Source organism: Dermacentor andersoni, chromosome 2 (assembly GCF_023375885.2).
Source record: "Dermacentor andersoni chromosome 2, qqDerAnde1_hic_scaffold, whole genome shotgun sequence".
Lineage (NCBI taxonomy): Eukaryota > Metazoa > Arthropoda > Arachnida > Ixodida > Ixodidae > Dermacentor > Dermacentor andersoni.
Window position 1 is genome coordinate 69,251,217 of NC_092815.1, and position 18,909 is coordinate 69,270,125.

General features: G+C 46.4%; 1 protein-coding gene across 1 annotated transcript in view; it reads left to right on the forward strand.

Annotated features, from left to right (window-relative positions):
- LOC126541909 (uncharacterized) overlaps nucleotides 1–18,909 on the forward strand; it is a 162,657-nt gene that overhangs the window by 122,950 nt on the left and 20,798 nt on the right. Inside the window, exons 3-5 of the mRNA XM_050188872.3 lie at nucleotides 12,296–12,394; nucleotides 13,155–13,405; nucleotides 14,709–15,031. Coding sequence (XP_050044829.3) covers nucleotides 12,296–12,394; nucleotides 13,155–13,405; nucleotides 14,709–15,031 — 673 coding nt within the window. The remainder of the gene's footprint in view (nucleotides 1–12,295; nucleotides 12,395–13,154; nucleotides 13,406–14,708; nucleotides 15,032–18,909) is intronic.

Below are 18,909 nucleotides of genomic sequence, written 5' to 3' on the forward strand. Positions count from 1 at the left end.
CTTACAGGAAACCGGCCGCTTGCGTATACGCCGATCACGGAGATTGTGCCCAGCCGCGCCAAAAAAAAAGAAACATGATCATTTTCAGGTTTATGTTATATTGTTTCTCACTTTTGATATTTCAGACTGAGAAGATTTAAGATAAAAGGCATATGCTCTAGGTGTTTTGTTTCATCACATTTGTTCGTAGCCTGTAGTTCTAAAAATTCAGAGGAAAAACTTTCTCAAGGATGTAAGACAAGGCACGAGCAACTTTAGTGATAGAATAGTGTGGCTATATAACCCGCATATACCGCATGTCATACAGCAAAGTGAGACGTATACATATACCTAAATATATATGGCAGTTTTCGGTCACGGGGACGCCGGCGCCGGACGCTGACAGCAGATTATCTGCGACTGGGGACGCTATTGTGTTAAAAGGTGCTTCAATTCCTTCACGTGAGCCCTATAGTTATGAACAGTTCCGTGGAAGAGTCGACACGTCCTTCAACAAATTTGATCCGCGTCGTTTAATTACTGTGATCGTGTTACTCTTTTTGCGCACTGCCACATGGAAAGGAGCGTCCGCCGCCCCTGTAGGGTGTACGATATCGAAAAGTATTATGTGAGCCATATAATTAAAAAAGATAACATATAATAACATATAATTAAAAAGCTTTACGTTAAAAGAACCCCGCCCCAACCAAACAGAACCGTGATATAAAAGGGTATTCATAAGAGAATAGCAGTATGATGGTCCCTGTATCAGCACGTGTGTGTGATAGTGTATTATATATATTGATACAGGTGTTTATCTTTATCGAGTGACTACGTTTCACCGCTAACAAATGTTTTCGCACAGCGCAGGACGCGCCTGCATGTATCAGAAGTTTCTCGAATGTTATCGATGGTTCTATCCACTGCCTGTTGTCACCGAACCTTGTGTAATCTGATTTCATGTATGCGCGACGCGAATGGGTAGAACTTTCTGTAAGCCACGCGGGCACCAGCGATTACTCTGGAACCTTCGATGACTGATGTATAAAAGGCGACGCGCTTTACCCGCCGATCAGATTTTCGACGATCACCGACTGTGTTCGCCGCTGTCGCCGTTCTTTGAGTGTATATAGCCTGTTTTTGAGGGCACAAGTTCGCCCAATAAAACGCTAGAGTTTCGTCATTCCCAGTTTGGCTGCTTTCTTCACCGTCACTACCACGTGACAAGATATATATATGTATGTATATATATATATATATATATATATATATATATATATATATATATATATATATATATATATATATATATATATATATATATATATATATATATGTCCGGCCACACCAAAGGCGAGTACTGCTGTATAGCCGTGACAGCCGGGCACTTTGGTCGGGTTGCAGGGTATCGGGGCATGCTCTGACGTTTCCCCAGGCCAAGGATTTACCGAATGTGCTGTTATCCCCCCGGTTCGAAGCTGCCGTTCGTGAGGACAGGTGGTTGGGCAACAAAGAGCGGAGCGCACGGTAGCCAGCGCCGAGAACTGCCGCCAAGAAGTAGCGTAAGATACGTACAAACACCGGAGAACAAGGTGCTATTGTTCGCGCGCTTGCCGACAGACGTTGATCGTCGGGCTTGTTGAGATCATTGTCAAGAGACAAGACGGACCTGTCATGTTGTCGGAAGAAAATGCCTGCGGTCGGCAACGCAATCCGGCGACTCTGGCAATAGTTGTGGGGGCAGTGCGAGAGTAAAAGACAGACAAGCCTGCAATTTGCAGATAGTCGTGTGTATATGCACTCACAAATCACACGCCACGTCCGCGGTAATCATAATGAAGTCGTCGCTGTCTAGAGCGCGAGACGACTTTATATGCCGAACGCTCGGTTGAATACAAACTTGCTGCGTATGCGAGCCGTATATGTTTACAACGTTTACAGTTTGACCTGTGACTACGTAGATCGCTCTGCGGCGTATGGCGAGGGCTACAAATTAAGCGATTGTACTTCGGCGGCCAGTTTGAATGCAAGCCCAGTTGGGACTGGTGCGAGTAGTGCGGCCTTAATAAACGCTGCCCAGGTAACACCATAAAACGCGCGCAACGTTTGCAAGAGCAGCTGAGCCACGGCAGAATTAAGGGCAAGCCGCTCCGAAGACCGGCTGATGGTGCGAAGGTCATAGAAGTATATATATATATATATAACCGTGTTCGACACCAATCATTGAACCACCTCGTGTCATAGGGCATGAGGCAGGATGCATGCTACTTTTCAAGGACAAAACAAATATTTTAAAATGCCTCCCGCTTCATATAAAGTCAGACCATTGTGTCTCAATATATATTCAGACACGTGCCACTCGCAGACTTCGCGGTGGCGCCACTAGATGGCGCAGCGTGTCCAAAGGGAAGCACGAGAGAGGAGCCATGGGTTCAGTACACTCCTTATTTTGGCGACGGTAATACTGTATGTCGCTACCTCGCTTCGCTGCTGATCTTATTAACGTCGACAGTCGTGCTGAGGTGGTTTCAACCGTAGTTTGTTTAAAATAGTTGCCCTCCTTTCACTGATGAGTAGTGTCGTGCGTGCGTGCGTGCGTGCGTGCGTGCGTGCGTGCGTGCGTGCGTGCGTGCGTGCGTGCGTGCGTGCGTGCGTGCGTGCGTGCGTGTGTGCGTGTAGGGGGAGGGGTGTGCATAGAGGGGCCGGCAGGGCAACTCTGGCCCATCCTTGCAGTGTTAGCACTGCGGCCACCGCGATGGATGAACTGGGCAGGTTCACTGGTGGTAACGCGGGGTTGTTATCTTCCTCGTCATTTTTAAAGTGAAACTTCCTTAGTCTCTTCTCCCCACTGAGCGAGAGCTGACTCCTGCTGTCTTGCCGAGTAGACACCAACTTGGGTCACCGGCTGTCACTGAGTTGAGTTGAGCAGCGCCACTGGGTATGTGCTGCTGGGTATGTGCCCGAATGGACCCCTTTGGCCACTGAGTATGAGCAGCAGGGCATGTGGCACTGCGTGTGTGAACATTCTTGACAAACTCCCCAGAATGGATTTTTCGCACTAGATGGGTGCCCGAATATACAAGCAGAACAAGAGGCAGGAAACGAAGAAGTGGGCTACAGAGGTGTGACGAAGTCGGAATCAAAAGCAGCCGAGGGTGGAGAAAGAAGTAGAAGGAACAAAATGTGACCGTAGCGTGCATTGACAAAGAAGCGAGGCAATCAGCTTCAGTCTTCAAGTGAACAAAATCGGACCAAAGCATGCGTAGATCGAGGAGCGATTGGCTATATAGATGTGAAGAAGAAAGAAAGTGAAGTCATTTAAGCAAACATCAACGATACCGTCGCCTGTAACCGATTCTCCACCAGTGCGCTTGACCCGCTGAATGTTTGTCTCTTAGATTCGTTGGAGCCCTCTAACCATATAATGTTAAGGAAAAAAGTATCACAATTGGTTGTGCTCGAATCTAAAGTGGACTCAGTCTAATTTCCTAGTTATAGTCACGCGCCGTGTGGCGTTGTGGTCTTGCTCACTGGATGGTCAATTTTTTTATTTATTATTTTATGTATTGGACACAGCTGGAGTGTTGGAAGAGCTTTATCTGCAGTTATGCAGTACGATTCAGTATCGACAAAGTTAGTACAACAAAACAGGTGTTGAAAGATATATACAACGAAAAAGGCCTGTGAAAGTTCACCTGAAAATTATATTCGAAGAAATACCGAATTTTCTAGCGGAAAAAAAATCGAAAACGTGGAACACTATAAGTTATATTACTTGCCTTCACCGGTGCCTCCTGCCACCCGATACTTATATAGTTGGTCTCGCATAGCGGCCTTGCGCCGTAGCTTCTGAATAAAAAGAAGTGCTGAGTCCGAAGCTGGAATTCAAATTTTCCCTGTCATAGATCTGCTTTATCTATGACTAACCTCTTGTCTTATTTGCAATGAACTAGACGCTACTGAATATTTCTTTCCTTTTTTGTCATCGCCTCTCTTCTCTCCGCAGAATCTTTCTCATAGTTCCGACTGGTAATTTGGGTTTGGAACTTGCAACACCAAACATATTGTAATTTGGTGCTATCAATTAGGCACAAGCCATGGCTCCATAATTACTGTTCTGCACAAGTTCATTCAGACATCCTGAAGATTACGCTGCTGGAGTAGCAACCAACTGTGGTGTACTTTCTTCTTTTTTCTAGCTCCAGGAAATACTGTTATGCTTCAGTTGTTGTTGTTGTTGTTGTCACCTTCAACTTATGGCACGTATCTGCGAGCGGGGATTGGTCATAATTCGCAATAGCAACATAACTTTAGGTCCTTGCTTCCTGTAAACTTATTCATCAGTACTCCCTATACTTAATGAATAATAATTATAAATTTTTTCTTGAAAAGTGCTCGTGCCGATTTTTGACAAAGATACTAGATTATGAAACAAAAATGCGATCTAATGTTAATAATGAGGAAAAGGTGTTCAACATGAGAGTCTTCGTGTAGCAATTATGCATTCATGCCCCATCTGACAGACATCCTTTCGGGCTTGACCAAGGGTGATTGCACCAAAAGATAAAATAATATTCACCGAGAGAGGAAGGCCCATACGCAATAGGGGCTGCTCTAAGTAGATGTTTCTTTTCGAATTATATTTTCGGCACTATAGAAGGAAATGGCCCACTGAGTCTATATCCTCACATGACGTACAAAGGTTCGATGCTGCGAACCCCCACCTACTCATGTGCAGATTTGCCGGTATTCGACATTGAAAAAGGGTAATCGAACCTTCTCATTGCCGAGATGGACACGACCGGACATTCTCGAGGAATAATAAATGTCCGTAATCCGGTGCTGCAAGGAGGCGCTCATTTTTTCAGCCTAGGACTTGTCTTCGGAATCTTGTCACCGCCAGTAGAGTAAAGTTGGGTGTACAGAAGCCTACTGGCCCATAAAGCGCTGCCTTTGCCAAGCTGTCTGCAATCTCATTTAGTGCTATAGTACACAATGTCCAGGTATCCACAAAAGCCTAATTTTTTTAACATGTGGTGGAAGGAAAAAGTGTAGCGACCAGTGCAGTACTGAATTATTCGTGCTTTCTAATGATACAAAAACTGACAGGCAGTATGCGAGCAATATTATGTGTGATACATCGTTCGGAATTTTCTGTAGAGTCAAGCGAATGGCCACAAATTCGACCACATATATTGGAATATATTCCAGAAGACGGATAGCAAAGCTCCATGATAGTTTTTCTGAGCAAATGCCTATCACCGATTTCTCATCTTTCTTTGAGGCGACCATGGACACTACCTTGAGTGAGAGAGTCTTCCAGATACTCATTCAAGAGTCCGACTAGTGTCTGTTTGGCTATGAACTTAGCATTCTTCGGAAAGACGTAATCAAACTTACAAGTATTAGATCCTTTTATTGTAGTGACACATCGAAGTAATTGCAGATTAACGTTTAATTCTACTAAAGGATTCCGCGTAGACACTACCTGAGGAAGCTTCTTGGCCATATAGAATAAAAAATAGTGCCGGGTGTGCGACAAACACCGGGTAACTTGTCCCGAGAACATGTTCATTTGTTCTAAGGAAAGTTTTGACTGTTAGTAGCTGAAATCTTGATGCTAAATTTGGTATGTTCGCTTCTATATACAGCACAGAGTTCGAAACATACTTAAGACTCTGACGTAGGGCCCGTCTCCCTATAACAAATAATTGTTGCGATTTATAATATGGAGAGCTAGATATCAAAACAGAAGCAAATTCAAGAAATGGTCTAACATAAGCGAAACAATTATAAAGTGGAGTATCCCTACGCATACCAAATTTCTTGTTCCATTTTCTCGTCAACCGGTCAAGGGCAATTTCACCTTTTCTCACAACGTTTTTTTATATGAGGACGCCAATCTAGGTCAGAATCGCAATGACTGCCAGGTAGGTGCCTACCTGCGGAACCAGTCGATTCTGATACACAAGAGTGAAGGAAGCCGATTCTTGCGAAGGGAATACAAGAAGGGCACTCTTGTTGATGTTAAGCACAATGCGCAAATCATCCAGCCAGACCACAAAAAGATTTAAATACGCTTGCAACATTCGGTAAAGCATGTGAATATTTTTGCCGCAAGCAAACAATGCAACTTCATCCTGATACACAAACAGCGTCACATCCTTCGTAATTGGAATATCATGTAGAAATGTATTAAACAATAGTGGGGAAAGCACTGAACACTGAGGTACACCTATGGTCTGGGAGACCCCTCAGAATGATGCTTTGCATCTGAGCATAAAAAAGTTATTCCATGCAAGGAATTCTTGGTCCGAGCAATGATATACGATGAGGGTTTAAGGCAGCAAGTTTATTCAGTAAAATGCTATACTCCACGCTGTCATAAGCTTTTGCAACATCCAGAGTTACGAGGGCCTAAACTTCTAAGTTTCCTTTAGCTAACCGTGTCTTGCTTTCTAAATCAATATGCGCGGACCTAATTGAACAAGTGCTGCGAAATCCAATCTGAGCGGGGCTTAATGCAATAATTTTAGGAATGTGCTCTAGTAGACGATTATAAACAATTTTTTCAATTAATTTCACCATATTAGAAGTTACAGCGATTTGTAAAATCTTGTCCAAATCAATTCCTTTTCCGGTGTTCTTTAGAAGCAAGATAATTATAGCTATCTTCCACTCGTCAGGTAGCCATGTTTTCTCAAGGGAAATGTTCACAATATTTAGCAACTCTACCGTAAAGTTACTTGTGAAGAGTTTGAGCATGCTAACAGATATGTATAATATACACGCATCTAGTTAATTTTCTTGAAAATAGCAACTTCTTCACATTTATGCAGCATGGATTCCGTAAAAACGTCTCCTGTGACACTCAGCTTATCCTCTTCACTAATGGCCTACATGCCAATTTGGATTCTGGTTTTTTAACAGACTGTATATTTCTTGACTTTTCTAAGGCGTTTGACAAAGTGAACCATGCATTGCTTCTTCATAAATTAAACGTTCTAAACATAGACCCTTCCGTAATTGATTGGATTCGCGCGTTTCTGACATCACGTGTTCAATTTGTAACCACTAATGACGCTAACTCACCTTTAGCTCCAGTTGACTCCGGTGTCCCGCAAGGGTCCGTGCTCGGTCCTTTATTATCCCTAATTTATATTAATGACTTGCCCACTCACGTTTCCTCGAAAATTTTTCTATTTGCGGATGACTGCGTCTTGTATCGTAAAATAACTAATTCCTCAGATATTCTAGCAATTCAGGAGGATCTCAATAAGATAAATGAGTGGTGTCGTACGTGGCGCATGGAATTAAACATTAAAAAATGTAAGACTATGAGGATTTCTCGTACTAACGTGATCTGCCCCACCTATGCGCTAAATAACGTCCCACTAGAATGTGTAACGTCATACCGATACCTGGGGGTTCACATTGCCAGCAATCTATCCTGGAAAACTCATATTGATCACATAACCTCTAAGGCCACTCGCACACTGGGATACTTTCGTCGGAAATTTTCTCTAGCACCATCATCGCTAAAACTCTTATTGTACACAACTTACATTCGTTCATAGCTTCAGTACGCATCATCAGTATGGGACCCTGGTCATGACACCCTCATACAATCTCTAGAGACAATACAGAATCGCTCAGCCCGTTTATTTCTCACCAACTGCCAAAGAAATGCCAGTGTCACTAACATGAAAGCTCTCCTACACCTCCCGCTGTTATCAACCCGCAGAAGACTATCTCGCCTATGTCTCTTCCATAAAATCTGCTACCACAACGCATATTTACGTTCTATCTTTTTTCAACCGCCACCATACATTTTATCTCGCATTGACCACCGCCAAAAGGTAAACATTCCGCGCTGCAACACCGTCGGCTTTTCATATTCATTTCTTCCCCAAAGGAGCAAAGAGTGGTATAACTTACCCGCATTACTTACAAGCATAACTGACCCCGATAACTTTAAAACCATACTTCAAAGTTCGTGGTTATAAATTACTGTTGCGTTTGCTTGTTCTGCGTAATAACTACTCTTATACCATAATTTTAAGTTATGGCTTGTATTTTTATATGGTATGTTCTTTTTTTTTCCTTTCTTTTTTTGTTAGGCCATGTATTTTTGCCAAGCTTTCCAAGTTTCTATTTACCATTCTTATTAATTTGTATACCCTGTTTTGCAATGTTTTGCCATGTTGTTTTCTTCCTTCCTTCCTTATTTTTTCTTGTTGTTTTTATTAATTATTGACTTCCATGTATTTAGCTTTGACGCTTTTTTCGAAAGTTCTTGCTTCTTTGTACTTATAATTTTTTTTTCTATAATCAACTATTGTGTGATTTGCCTCTGCATTTACCTTGCCCCTCTCCTCTGCAACGTACAACCGTACCTGGAGGGTATAATAAATAAATAAATAAATAAATAAATAAATAAATAAATAAATAAATAAATAAATAAATAAATAAATAAATAAATAAGCATACCATCATAACCCGGGGCTGCTGATCTCATTCAAGTTACGATAGATAGAAGTTCCCGCGAGTTGACTTCTTCAAAGTCATTGCACTGTGTCGGCATTCCGAACACATCTGAGCACCGTGCCTGGAATCCCAATGCAAGGCCACGTGCTGTGCAATCAAGATTAGTATTAGCTTCCACTGGGGTCAATACCACGGAGTTCAAAGTATGGCTTACAGAAGGTTTCTTGTTGTCCTCCGTGAATATGTGTAGGGCTTCCCAGTTTTTTGGGTCAGATAAGTAAGTGTTTGCATTGGCGTTATAATCATCCTTAGCTTTCGCAGTTGTGCGCTTAAAGGAGGCCGCACAAAATTTGTAGTTAATGCGCTTTAGGGCGCTCTAGTTATGAAGAAGGCTCTTCCACGCAGCTTTCCTAAGACGATATGCCCTATCGCATTCTTCAATCCACCATGGGGAACCTTTTTTTCTAGTAGAAACTCCTGTAGTGACTGTGGACTTTTCTGTTGCGTTAATCAGGCATTTTAGAACCTGCTCCGTGCGCTCTGCCTTATCAGGTGAAGTTAATGAGTTAATAGCATATTTCACAATCGTTTTATATGTACCGCTGTTGACAAGTTTCAACTTCTTCTCACTGACTCTCTGTGGGGAACACATGGTAGAAAAAGAATAGCAAGTCTCACTATCCCTGGAAGTCTCAATATCTAGAGATGTCCATGATGTCACCCTGACTCTAGCAGCTACCAGAGTTAGGTCAATCACGCACCTTGAATCTCGGCGCATAAAAGTTACAGCCCGTCTATCGCAGAAGTGAATTTTTTTAAATGATATCCATTACCACAGGAGTTCACCACTCGTATCTGAGTGATAAGCCCATGTGATATGATTTGAAATAAAGTCCACTGCAATGAGAACTCTGTTGGATTTTCTCAATAAAGAAGTGTTTTGTTCCACGGACGCCCGCAGGAAAGTAAACGTTTACTATGGTAATGGGAGCACAGCTGGGAAGAACTACATCAATATCCAACAGTTCACATTCCGGATTCGTGATTTCTTGATGTATAACAACCCTGTGAAATATTCTTGAAGACACCATGGTAATTAAACCTTTGCCACGGCCACAAATTTGATCTACTGAGAACACGCGAAAATGACTAAAAACATTATTTCACAGGTGTCAACCAAGATTCTTGTAAAAGAAGTATGTCTGGTTCTTGTAAAAGTAAGGCGTTGAATATCAGTTGAAGAGAAAACAGAGCCGCAATTCCATTGGAGAATTTTTAACTCAGCCATGATTACTCTAAGACAGAAAAGGCAACATTTTCTTTCTATACGTCATTCTGTTTCATGCTCGGGGAACACTTCGTGCTTTTTGTGTGCGAATGATTATGCTTGGTTGGCGAGAAATGAAAAGCTTCTGAGCAACATTCGCCATTTCCACACAAGTGCCAACATTTGTTGTAGACGTGCTAGGGATGTCATTTATGGTTGGCATCATTTCGGGTGATCCACTCGAAACGGAGGGTACGGGTGGTATGTAAGAGGTTAAAGGAGGATGGAAAGGCGAGTTCAAAACTGCAGGAGTTTCAGAGACGTGCACTTTGGCCAAAGAAACGTGCGCTAATGCATCAGAAAATGTATTCAGTAAGTAATATAGTACCCTCTCCACAACTGCGACTACTGATGTCGTTATAGTTTTTTCTAGAACATCACCAGATGATCTTAATGCATCAACGTATATATGTTTCCTGCGCTCTAAATGTGCATATGCGTCTGCTCTGGAACACCTGTTGTTATGTATAATTTCCAGTATTCTGGTCTGATCGGACCTTTTTGGACACTGTGTACCGTTCTCTACGTGAACATGTTTCTGGGCAAATCCGAGGAGCAGACTTCTGATGCGTCATTTTCGCCGCAATTTCGACAGCGCGTCGCTGATTTACAGGCTTTGCCGCTGTGTCCGAAACGCCAACAGTTCTTGTACAGGAGAGGGCGTGGTTGCAAATGATCTACCCTATAGATAATAGGCCGTACCTTTAGCTAAGTAACAAAGGATGTTCCAGCAAATGTTGCTATTATGGACTCTGTCGGCATTCGAGTGCCGTCGACCACCCTTTGTCAGCGGTACACCGAGCAATCCCAGCGTCAGCTTCCTGTAATTCCTCAAGCACTTCCTGGGAAAGCAAGGTGGGTCCGCACCACGAATCCTTTGAACATGCCAGTTTCTGCGAGATGAAGGCCTTTACCAGTAACGACGCGAAGGTTGTGCATCGGAGCAAGTCAGACACACAAGCCGGGTCTGAGGATTTGGAGACCAACGACCTTTGTGCCAAACAATCTGACCTCCGGAATTTCAAGATAGTGGCTAGTAGCTGCGCGCAACTGCTCCTGAATCACTTTAGCATTTTTAGAGCGCAGCTCTTAGGCGCCTGCTCCTGCGGCGAGCATCGGTGTCGCATCTCGTAACCGAGCGAACGAGCACAGCGATGATGAAAGCGAACGCGGAGCGCTGTGGTATATGACAGACGGCGATAGCGAAGAGAACTCGAGGAAGACAGCGGAGGAGAGAGGTATGACGAAAGCGCGAGAAGAAAAGCGTATAGTGCCGCGAAAGACGGGCTACGAGATGGTGCCAGAGTAGCGCGCGTCGTCTGTATGGGAACAAAGCGTTGCATGAGCGGAGGTCTGTCTGCTGCGGCTGCTGTGAATCGCGCCCACGCGTCACCCACGCGCTGCCTCTTGGGATCTCCCGATTAGAGGGGCCGTCGCGTTACACTTCACTCCGTCTGAAACGTGTCGCACGAGACAGATATTCCGCGCCAGCCGGTATATCGCGAAATGAAAAGACGTATAAAGGTGCGCTCAAGTTTCGCATTAGTGAGTATCGTGATCATCGGCGATTTTTTAAAAATTTTGATGGACCCTTCATCAATTGGCATGAACACCACGGGTATATTACGTAAGCCATTCCGAGTGAAACATTCCAGAAGGGAGCTTTGGACCGGCAAGCTGGTAAACCAAACTGCCAACAAAAACAGTTAACAGACATAACGACCCAAAACGCAGAAAAAATCTCAAAAGCTAGCTAAGGTAACCAAAAACCTGGCTAATCAGCCACTCACGGGAAGAGCACCTCATCCGGTTAAGCGGCAAGCATCGAACACTGTCTACCGTTGCCTAAGAATTTGCCTTTGATTGTTTACTTTTTACTTCACTTTGTCTTTTATTGTGTGCACTTTTCATTAACTCTAGTGTGGCCAATCCCCCTCGTGGGTATGAGCCATGTTTTGAGACGACGACGACGACGACGACGACGACGACAACAACAACAACAACAACAACAACAGGTGCTTTGGTATTGCTTTCTCTTGGAGCCTCGGCTCTACGTTTCAGCAGGGTCGTCCTAAACTTTCCTGACTTTAGCCACAAAATTGCGTTTTACGCTATATGTGGTTTTATTTAAGCAAAGCGTTTACGATGCTGATTCCTGCTTTCCCCTACCATCTATACTATAATTCTTCTGAATTACTTTCAGTCTAGATTGCACAGTGAATGTTATTTTTACTGTTTTTGAACTGTGATCACACATTCATCTGATCTGACTTCTCAATTCTACACAATTTTTTTTTGCTCCCAGTGTTATATTGTCTAGTTCCTTGTTCCTGCAGTCATTATATGTGCGCACAACCTTCCGATTCCTCGCCCACCCACATTGTGAGTACATGCCATATGTTTTGGAGGTCATCATCATCGTCATCGTCATAACCGCCGGTCGGGCGGTCTTGCGAGCCATGGCCCATGACGCAGACCCACGAGGGGACACTTACCTCGCAGGTGTCGTTGAGGACGTGGCCGGAGCCCCATTGAGCGCGCTGCCCGTCAAGGGGATCGCCGTCAAAGAGTTCGTGCCCGTGCATCTCGCAGGAAGCGCAGGTTCGACTCCTCAACTACTTTGTCTTTCTCTCTGCGTTACTGTGCGTGACAGTTCCACAATAGGCAGCTGAAGTGAGGCGTATACTGACGCCGCATCCCGCTCGAGCCGACTGTATAGCTGGTCTTCGCAGCGCCAGTAGCCGTGGCCAGTAGGGACACCTCGTGACTTTGTACTAGACCGAAATATACTTGATCTTTATCTCAATCTGAGACTTGGGACACGTCGATCGCAGAACGCGATTCTGAAGTGATTGCCATAGTTCTTCTATATAGGCAGAGCCGGTTCCATCTGTCTAGTCGAATATTGGTTCGTCTGGCATTGATTTGCATCAAAGTGGTGCCGACAAGACGGCTGCACATCACTGTGCATGGACGAATGTGTTGCCCTCTGTAACGCACACACACAGACACACACACGCACACTAACACAAACGCGCATACACACGAGGCACATACACATATCATATGCTTCCTGCGGCTGCTTCTATTTTTGTTCTTCTTTCTCTTTAGCTTTGTTTCTCTTCTTTCACGCTATGCTGCAACTGCAGTCACGACGTACCAACTTTCTCAGAAGTACCTGTTGACACAATGTAACTGTTTTCAAAGGTACATTATGGTAACTTATGACACGACCTGGTAGGGCCGATCGGAGGTTGGTGGCTAGCCTTAACATGTACTCTCACTCGTAGACATTAAGGTTTGCACCATCGCTGTTCTCAAAAGTTCATACGCGAGCGACTTCCCGATATCTCGTTTCCAGGAGCATCAGTGAAGCCCATCGGTGCGCAGAACTCGCTTGCCAAAGTGAAGAAGGCCTGTTACTTTGAGCACAATGTGCCCGATGTACTCGGCGTGCGAGCGGCGGTTCGGAGCAGCTCGCCGGAGCTCCGCCGGAGCCCGCGAGAAGACAACGACCGTTCCAGCTCTGTGCACACCCGCTACATGCAGTTCACCAGCGACGGCAGCCTCCTCACGGAGTCCAGCGCTTTTCGGGAGCAGCGTTCCCTTCAGGTATAAACTACACACTCCATGATCGAGTGCCTAAAAAAAATTAAATTCTGAGGTATTACGTGCCAAAACGACGATATGATTATGACGCGCGCCGTAGTGGGGGACCCCGTATTAATTTTGGCCACCAGGGGTTCCTGCGTCCTGTGCTTGCAGTGCATGTTACATACTACAGGGGTGCTATAACGTAAAACTATTCCAAACTTTTCTATTCCAATTCTGCTATCAGCCCTTCGCGATTGGCCAAAAACATTTTTCGACCACCCCCCACTTCACCTGTCTGTCACGCGACGTCACGAAAACAGCAATACCTCCCCATCTGATATGATGTGTACACACTGATTATGCATGATTTGACAGAAAAAGAAAAACAGTAATTTATGATTCGACCCCTTTTCGCCATTAGCCCTCGGCTATTGGTAAAAAGGTTTCGGGCTGCACCCACTTCACCTGCCTGTCACGCGACGCCACAAAACCGCACCAACTCACCGCGTCAAAGGGACGTGTACGCGATAAAGATGCATTAATATGCCGAACAAAACTGAATTTTTTTCGGAATAGCCGCAGGCTGCCCCGTTCTGAAAGGAATAAAAGATGGCTGCCGCCGATCGCTGAGACGCTGGCTACTCGCACCTGCCGGAGAGCATGGGTGTATTTGCGCATAATAAAACTTCTTGCGTGACCGTGTAACGTTTTCAAGCACTTTCGGCACGTTTACTACCTCATTCTGCCAACTCTTCTTTGCTAAGGGTCAGTTTTAGCGTCATTCTTAAGCTTCCGTTGCATGCCGCCGCGATTTTAGACCAGCCACCACAAGCTAAGTAAGGGAAAGCCGACCAATCGCAGACGCCGGCACCACCCTCTTCATCCGGTTATAGATTTTCAGTGCACTGGCTCTGCCCCAGTGAATCCCTCTCCACTTGAGCGTTCTCCTCGCCTCTTGTTAGCCAATTAGATACGACAAGCCGCTCAGTGTAGGCAATGTTATTCGTTTTTCAAGCAAACAAAGTGACCTCCTATGAACGAGGAGAGCGTTTGACTGCTCTGTTCAGACAACCCTGCGGGTGACCGCCCGGTGCTTGCGTCGGTGGTTACGCAAATTTGACGTCAGGAAATTGGAATAGAAGCATATTGGAATAGTTTTACGTTATAGGGCCCCAGCTACAGGTATCCCTTGGAACGCAATTAGACAATAATAACGCAGCCGTATACGCTCTGAGATCGGGCGACGCGATGCCGGAGATGCGTCGGCAATGTTTCTCACGTAGTCAGCTCCTGCCGCTCGTGTCCCGTCGCGCTTGCGCAGCGCCTGGCGGCGCACAGCCCGTGTGGTCCTGGTCGAACCGTGCTGCGACGCACCAAGCTTCGCGCTCAGCGGTCGGCCATGTCCGAGCTGTGGAAGAAGCCCCGGCGCCAGCGGAGCCTCCTGGGCGGCGCGGGCGTGGATGCCCACGCGCGCTCCGAGCCGCCGCCGCACTGCACGCTGCTGCCCGAAGGCGACGACGAGCTCGCGTCGCCAAACGACGCGATGTTCGGGGCTCGGCGGAGCCGCTTCCTCCGCGAGGACTTCCAGCCTTGCACCTCGTTTGTCGGCATCTCCTCGTCCACCGTCGACCACTACTGCTGCAGGTACGCGTAAATGCACGCTATCATATTGCGCAGTTCACAAACAAAGAACCAAACAAAAAGATTACCAACCCTTCCCCTACCGGAAAAGGAGGGTAAGCGAAGCCTGTCCTGCGTGCGTCTGACCTTCGTCACGGTTAAGTAAAAGCCACAGGCAACGGTGCCGGATTACTTCGGCCTCCCGCTCCCTCAGCTCGGGATCTTCTCGTTGCTGTCGGATTGTCAGTGCTCGGGCGGCTCTAAAGGCGCGTTTATAGGCCGAAGTTACCGGCGCGCGGGCGAGCGTTGCTCGACGCTGAAAGTGTCGGAGCACGTTGGCCGCGTGCGGTTACGTTGACTGCGCGAGTGGGTCGAACCATCGGTCGAACTATAGACGCTGTTCTCGTCCACGTGACGTAACGTGTGCGCGCACTCACGCTTGTTGGACTATATTAACCGACGGCGAGCCCTTACGGGCGAGTTCTCGCCTCCGCTCGTCGAAGGCTACCTGTTTCTCCGGGGAACCCACAACGCGTGGCCGTCCCATGCATTTTCCGAGACTGAATTGAACGCAAAGGAAGCCGGCGCAGCGCACGCGAGACCTTTTCCTGCCCTTTCCCTCCTCGGCTGAAGCGAAACGGCTCTGATTGGTTGCGCGCGTGGCATGAGCGCGCGCCTATGCAGCTGGAATCCTTGCTAATGGCTCACGCTTCGGCGCCGGCGCAGCTGTCAACTCATCAAACCGTCCTTTCCCGCAGCTGCTCTGCTTTGGGAGCAATTGGGTTTTTGTGTGACCAGACCACCACCGAAACTTGAGCCAATACAAGCTTCTCTTGAAAAGACAGAAGTTAAAATTTTATTGAAAGTACCCCAGAACTTACACTGTTTCGCGCAGTATCAGTTGCTAAATGCTTTCGCAGCAGCGCGTGAACAATGTGTCACAGCTTAGTAGGCGTGACAACCGCAGCTTTTACTGCCTACTTTTTCTTCTCTCTGTTTCTCACAATCTAGCGATGTAGTGCGCATTGCAACCAACGGCTAGAGAGGTCACGGTGCTCTTAGCACTCGGACTTGGTAGACGTCCTGGTGGTGCAATTTGTTGATGGGCAGTTCTTGAATTTGACTTTTCCAGGTTTGATACCACCTAACGTAGCTTCTCACCATCATTATTTAATAGTTGACATGACGCGATGACAATTATAGCCGATAGCTGCTACGACGACGGCCTACGCAAACTATTGGCTACGTCGCGAATGTAGTTGTGTGAGTCTCAAAGAGCTGTCGATGTAAAAAGAAAGTCGGAATTTCGCCCGAAAGATTAGGCATCGATTGCGGTATCAAATTAGCAGACAGCCATACGAAGTAAGGATAGTACATTTATCGGCCGTATCAGCTTGTAAACGTTAGCTTGCTAACTAAATTAACAAGCATGGTGTTAGCGCGCACAGCAAACATGAATACATCACACTCGATGACAGCGGATACTCGCTGTGAAAACGCTACGGTTAGGAAGCGCGGCAGCAGCAGTGAGCGAAGTGACCTTCGTGCTGTCTATCGCTTCAACGCAAACCGAGAGCCGAGAACGCACAGCACGCACAAAGCTACGAACCGTCGGCGCACCTAGACTCTGCTCCCAACCCAGATCGCTCTCACGATACGGCCGCGCGACTGCTCGCAGCCGCCACATACGCAATTGCAGCCGGAGTATAACGTCGTCCCCCCCTCCCCCCGGTGCCTCGCAACGTTGGGTGCCTCGAGCGCGATGGAAGACGTCGCGCTTCTTCCGCGCTTTCCTCCCTTTCGCGCGGGCGAGATTGAGCTGCGATCGTCGGTCCCTCTCGCCCGCTTTCACTCGCACATACAGCGTATCGGCGCGCGGCGACGGTGTTATCGCCCTTGGACTTTGTACGCAATATCACGGCGACGCCGACACCGACGCCGACGGCAGGAATGCGCCTGGGGTGTCCGTTTAATTGATATCACAATAAAAGTAAACTTTCTGTTTCTCCGTTGCCTGCCACCCGTTTTCGGGTGACGGTAATGCTCGACTAATGAAGGAAGTAGAGCGGCCTATGTGGCCAGCAACACGGCAAGGAACTGCGCGGCCAACGTATCCGCATGCATGGTCATTTTCCTCGAATATATCGACTACGTGGCTCAGAGCGAAGTTGTAGCCGATGTAGGTGCTTTCTTTGCACTAAGCCACCTGAGAAAGAGAGACAAGGAGGAGAGGCACAGTGTTTAACAAAACCACCTGAAGTATTAAGGTTAGTTAGGGGAACACCTGCATACCGTGCGCGGCGACTCTGTGAAGGTGTATTCGGCTGTAGAACCCGAGGTCACATGTCCGATTACCAGCTGCAGCAGCTTCATTTCAATGGCGGTGGGACGCAAAAAAGAATGGCTTGTTTTTGGAGCTTTGAGTGCAAGTTTAAAAGAATTTCGTTTTTGGCAAAATGAATTCATAGACGGCTTGAACAAAGAGCATCTTGTAAGTAAACTTGATCGCTCTCTCTCTCGCGCTCTCTCTCTCTCTCTCTCTCTCTCGTTGCCATATCTTGGCTTTGGGACGTAAAACCACATAGTTTGATAACCGCTTAACGTTAATACGAGCAGAACGAAGTTCTGGCGTTGCGGTGTTATGATCGGAAACTAACCTTGTCGATTTTTTTTTAACTTTAGCGATTTAGCTTTATAAATTCTGAGGGCGTGAATCAAGATGGCAACGTCGGGATACGGAAGTATATGCTTAGCAATACGCAATCCGGCTACAATTTGTAGCAAGTTCGGGAAATGCCGATAGCGAGCAGTTTGGTTTGGGCCTCCTGGAAGTGTGCTTCGCCTATACATGGATGAGCGCGACGAGAAAATCTCACTCGAGGACGCCGCTCAGCAGGATTACACTAACGCAGATGACCGCTGTGCCGATTCCCTTAGTTGTAGGTGTAGATCGAGTTGTGCGTTCTTGAGTAAATCCGAAACACCCCGAAAAACACTTGCGATGACATTTTTCCGAATTCGGACTTAACCGAAGAACTCCGATTTTTAGGGCGCATATAAAATACTCGAGGATGGCTTTTGTTCCTCAGACTTGTCAATCCATTTCGCCGCGAACACTGCAATGCGTGACATATTCAGAAAAAGCCACATGCCAAAGCGCAATAAACTGGGCTGGAGATACAAAATCATAATCAAAACAAGTTTCCTTACCAAGAAAATGTTCGTTTAATGCCCGTAGCTGTTGAAGAAGTAGGGGTACACAGGAAAAGCGCTGTTCACCGCTCCACATTCTCTCATTTGGCGACGCCTCACACGCTTTCCTATTCGTCAGAACACACCAGTAACACGCGCAGATCCCTCCTGGATAAATGCAATGGGCGTCTCCTTGGTAATGGGGTGGCACGTTGCGCAACCAAGCTCAATTATGTTAATCTTAAGACTTAAGATTCGCTCTCCAGTGAACCGATAGATTGAAACCGAAGTAGAGCATGCCGTACTTTCAGCCATGGTAAATTTGTTTAATTTACGTTTCTTCGTTCCCTGCTTGTCATTGTTGAGGAGGAAAAGCGATCAGACGCCGCTGGTTTTTTTAGCAAGTTCTAATACGCTGTGGTTAACAAGCGGATAGAGAGTGAGATAGAGAATGAGCCTCTTTAATACATAAACTGAGCTTTGGAGAGGCGTCCAGAATGCCTTGAGCTCGGGCGGCGTCCCGGGACCTCGCAATCAGCCGTTGCTAATCCCCGAGGCCGGAGCTGGCCAAGGCTATCTCCCAAAGCTCGTTGGTTTGGTAAAGGTTCGTAGGATGTAATGTTGCCTGCCTGCAACCCCCTACTATGTGCCTGAGGGGCCCGGATCCTGCGCAGAAGCGGCATTGCGGAAATAATTGTGCAGGGGCTATG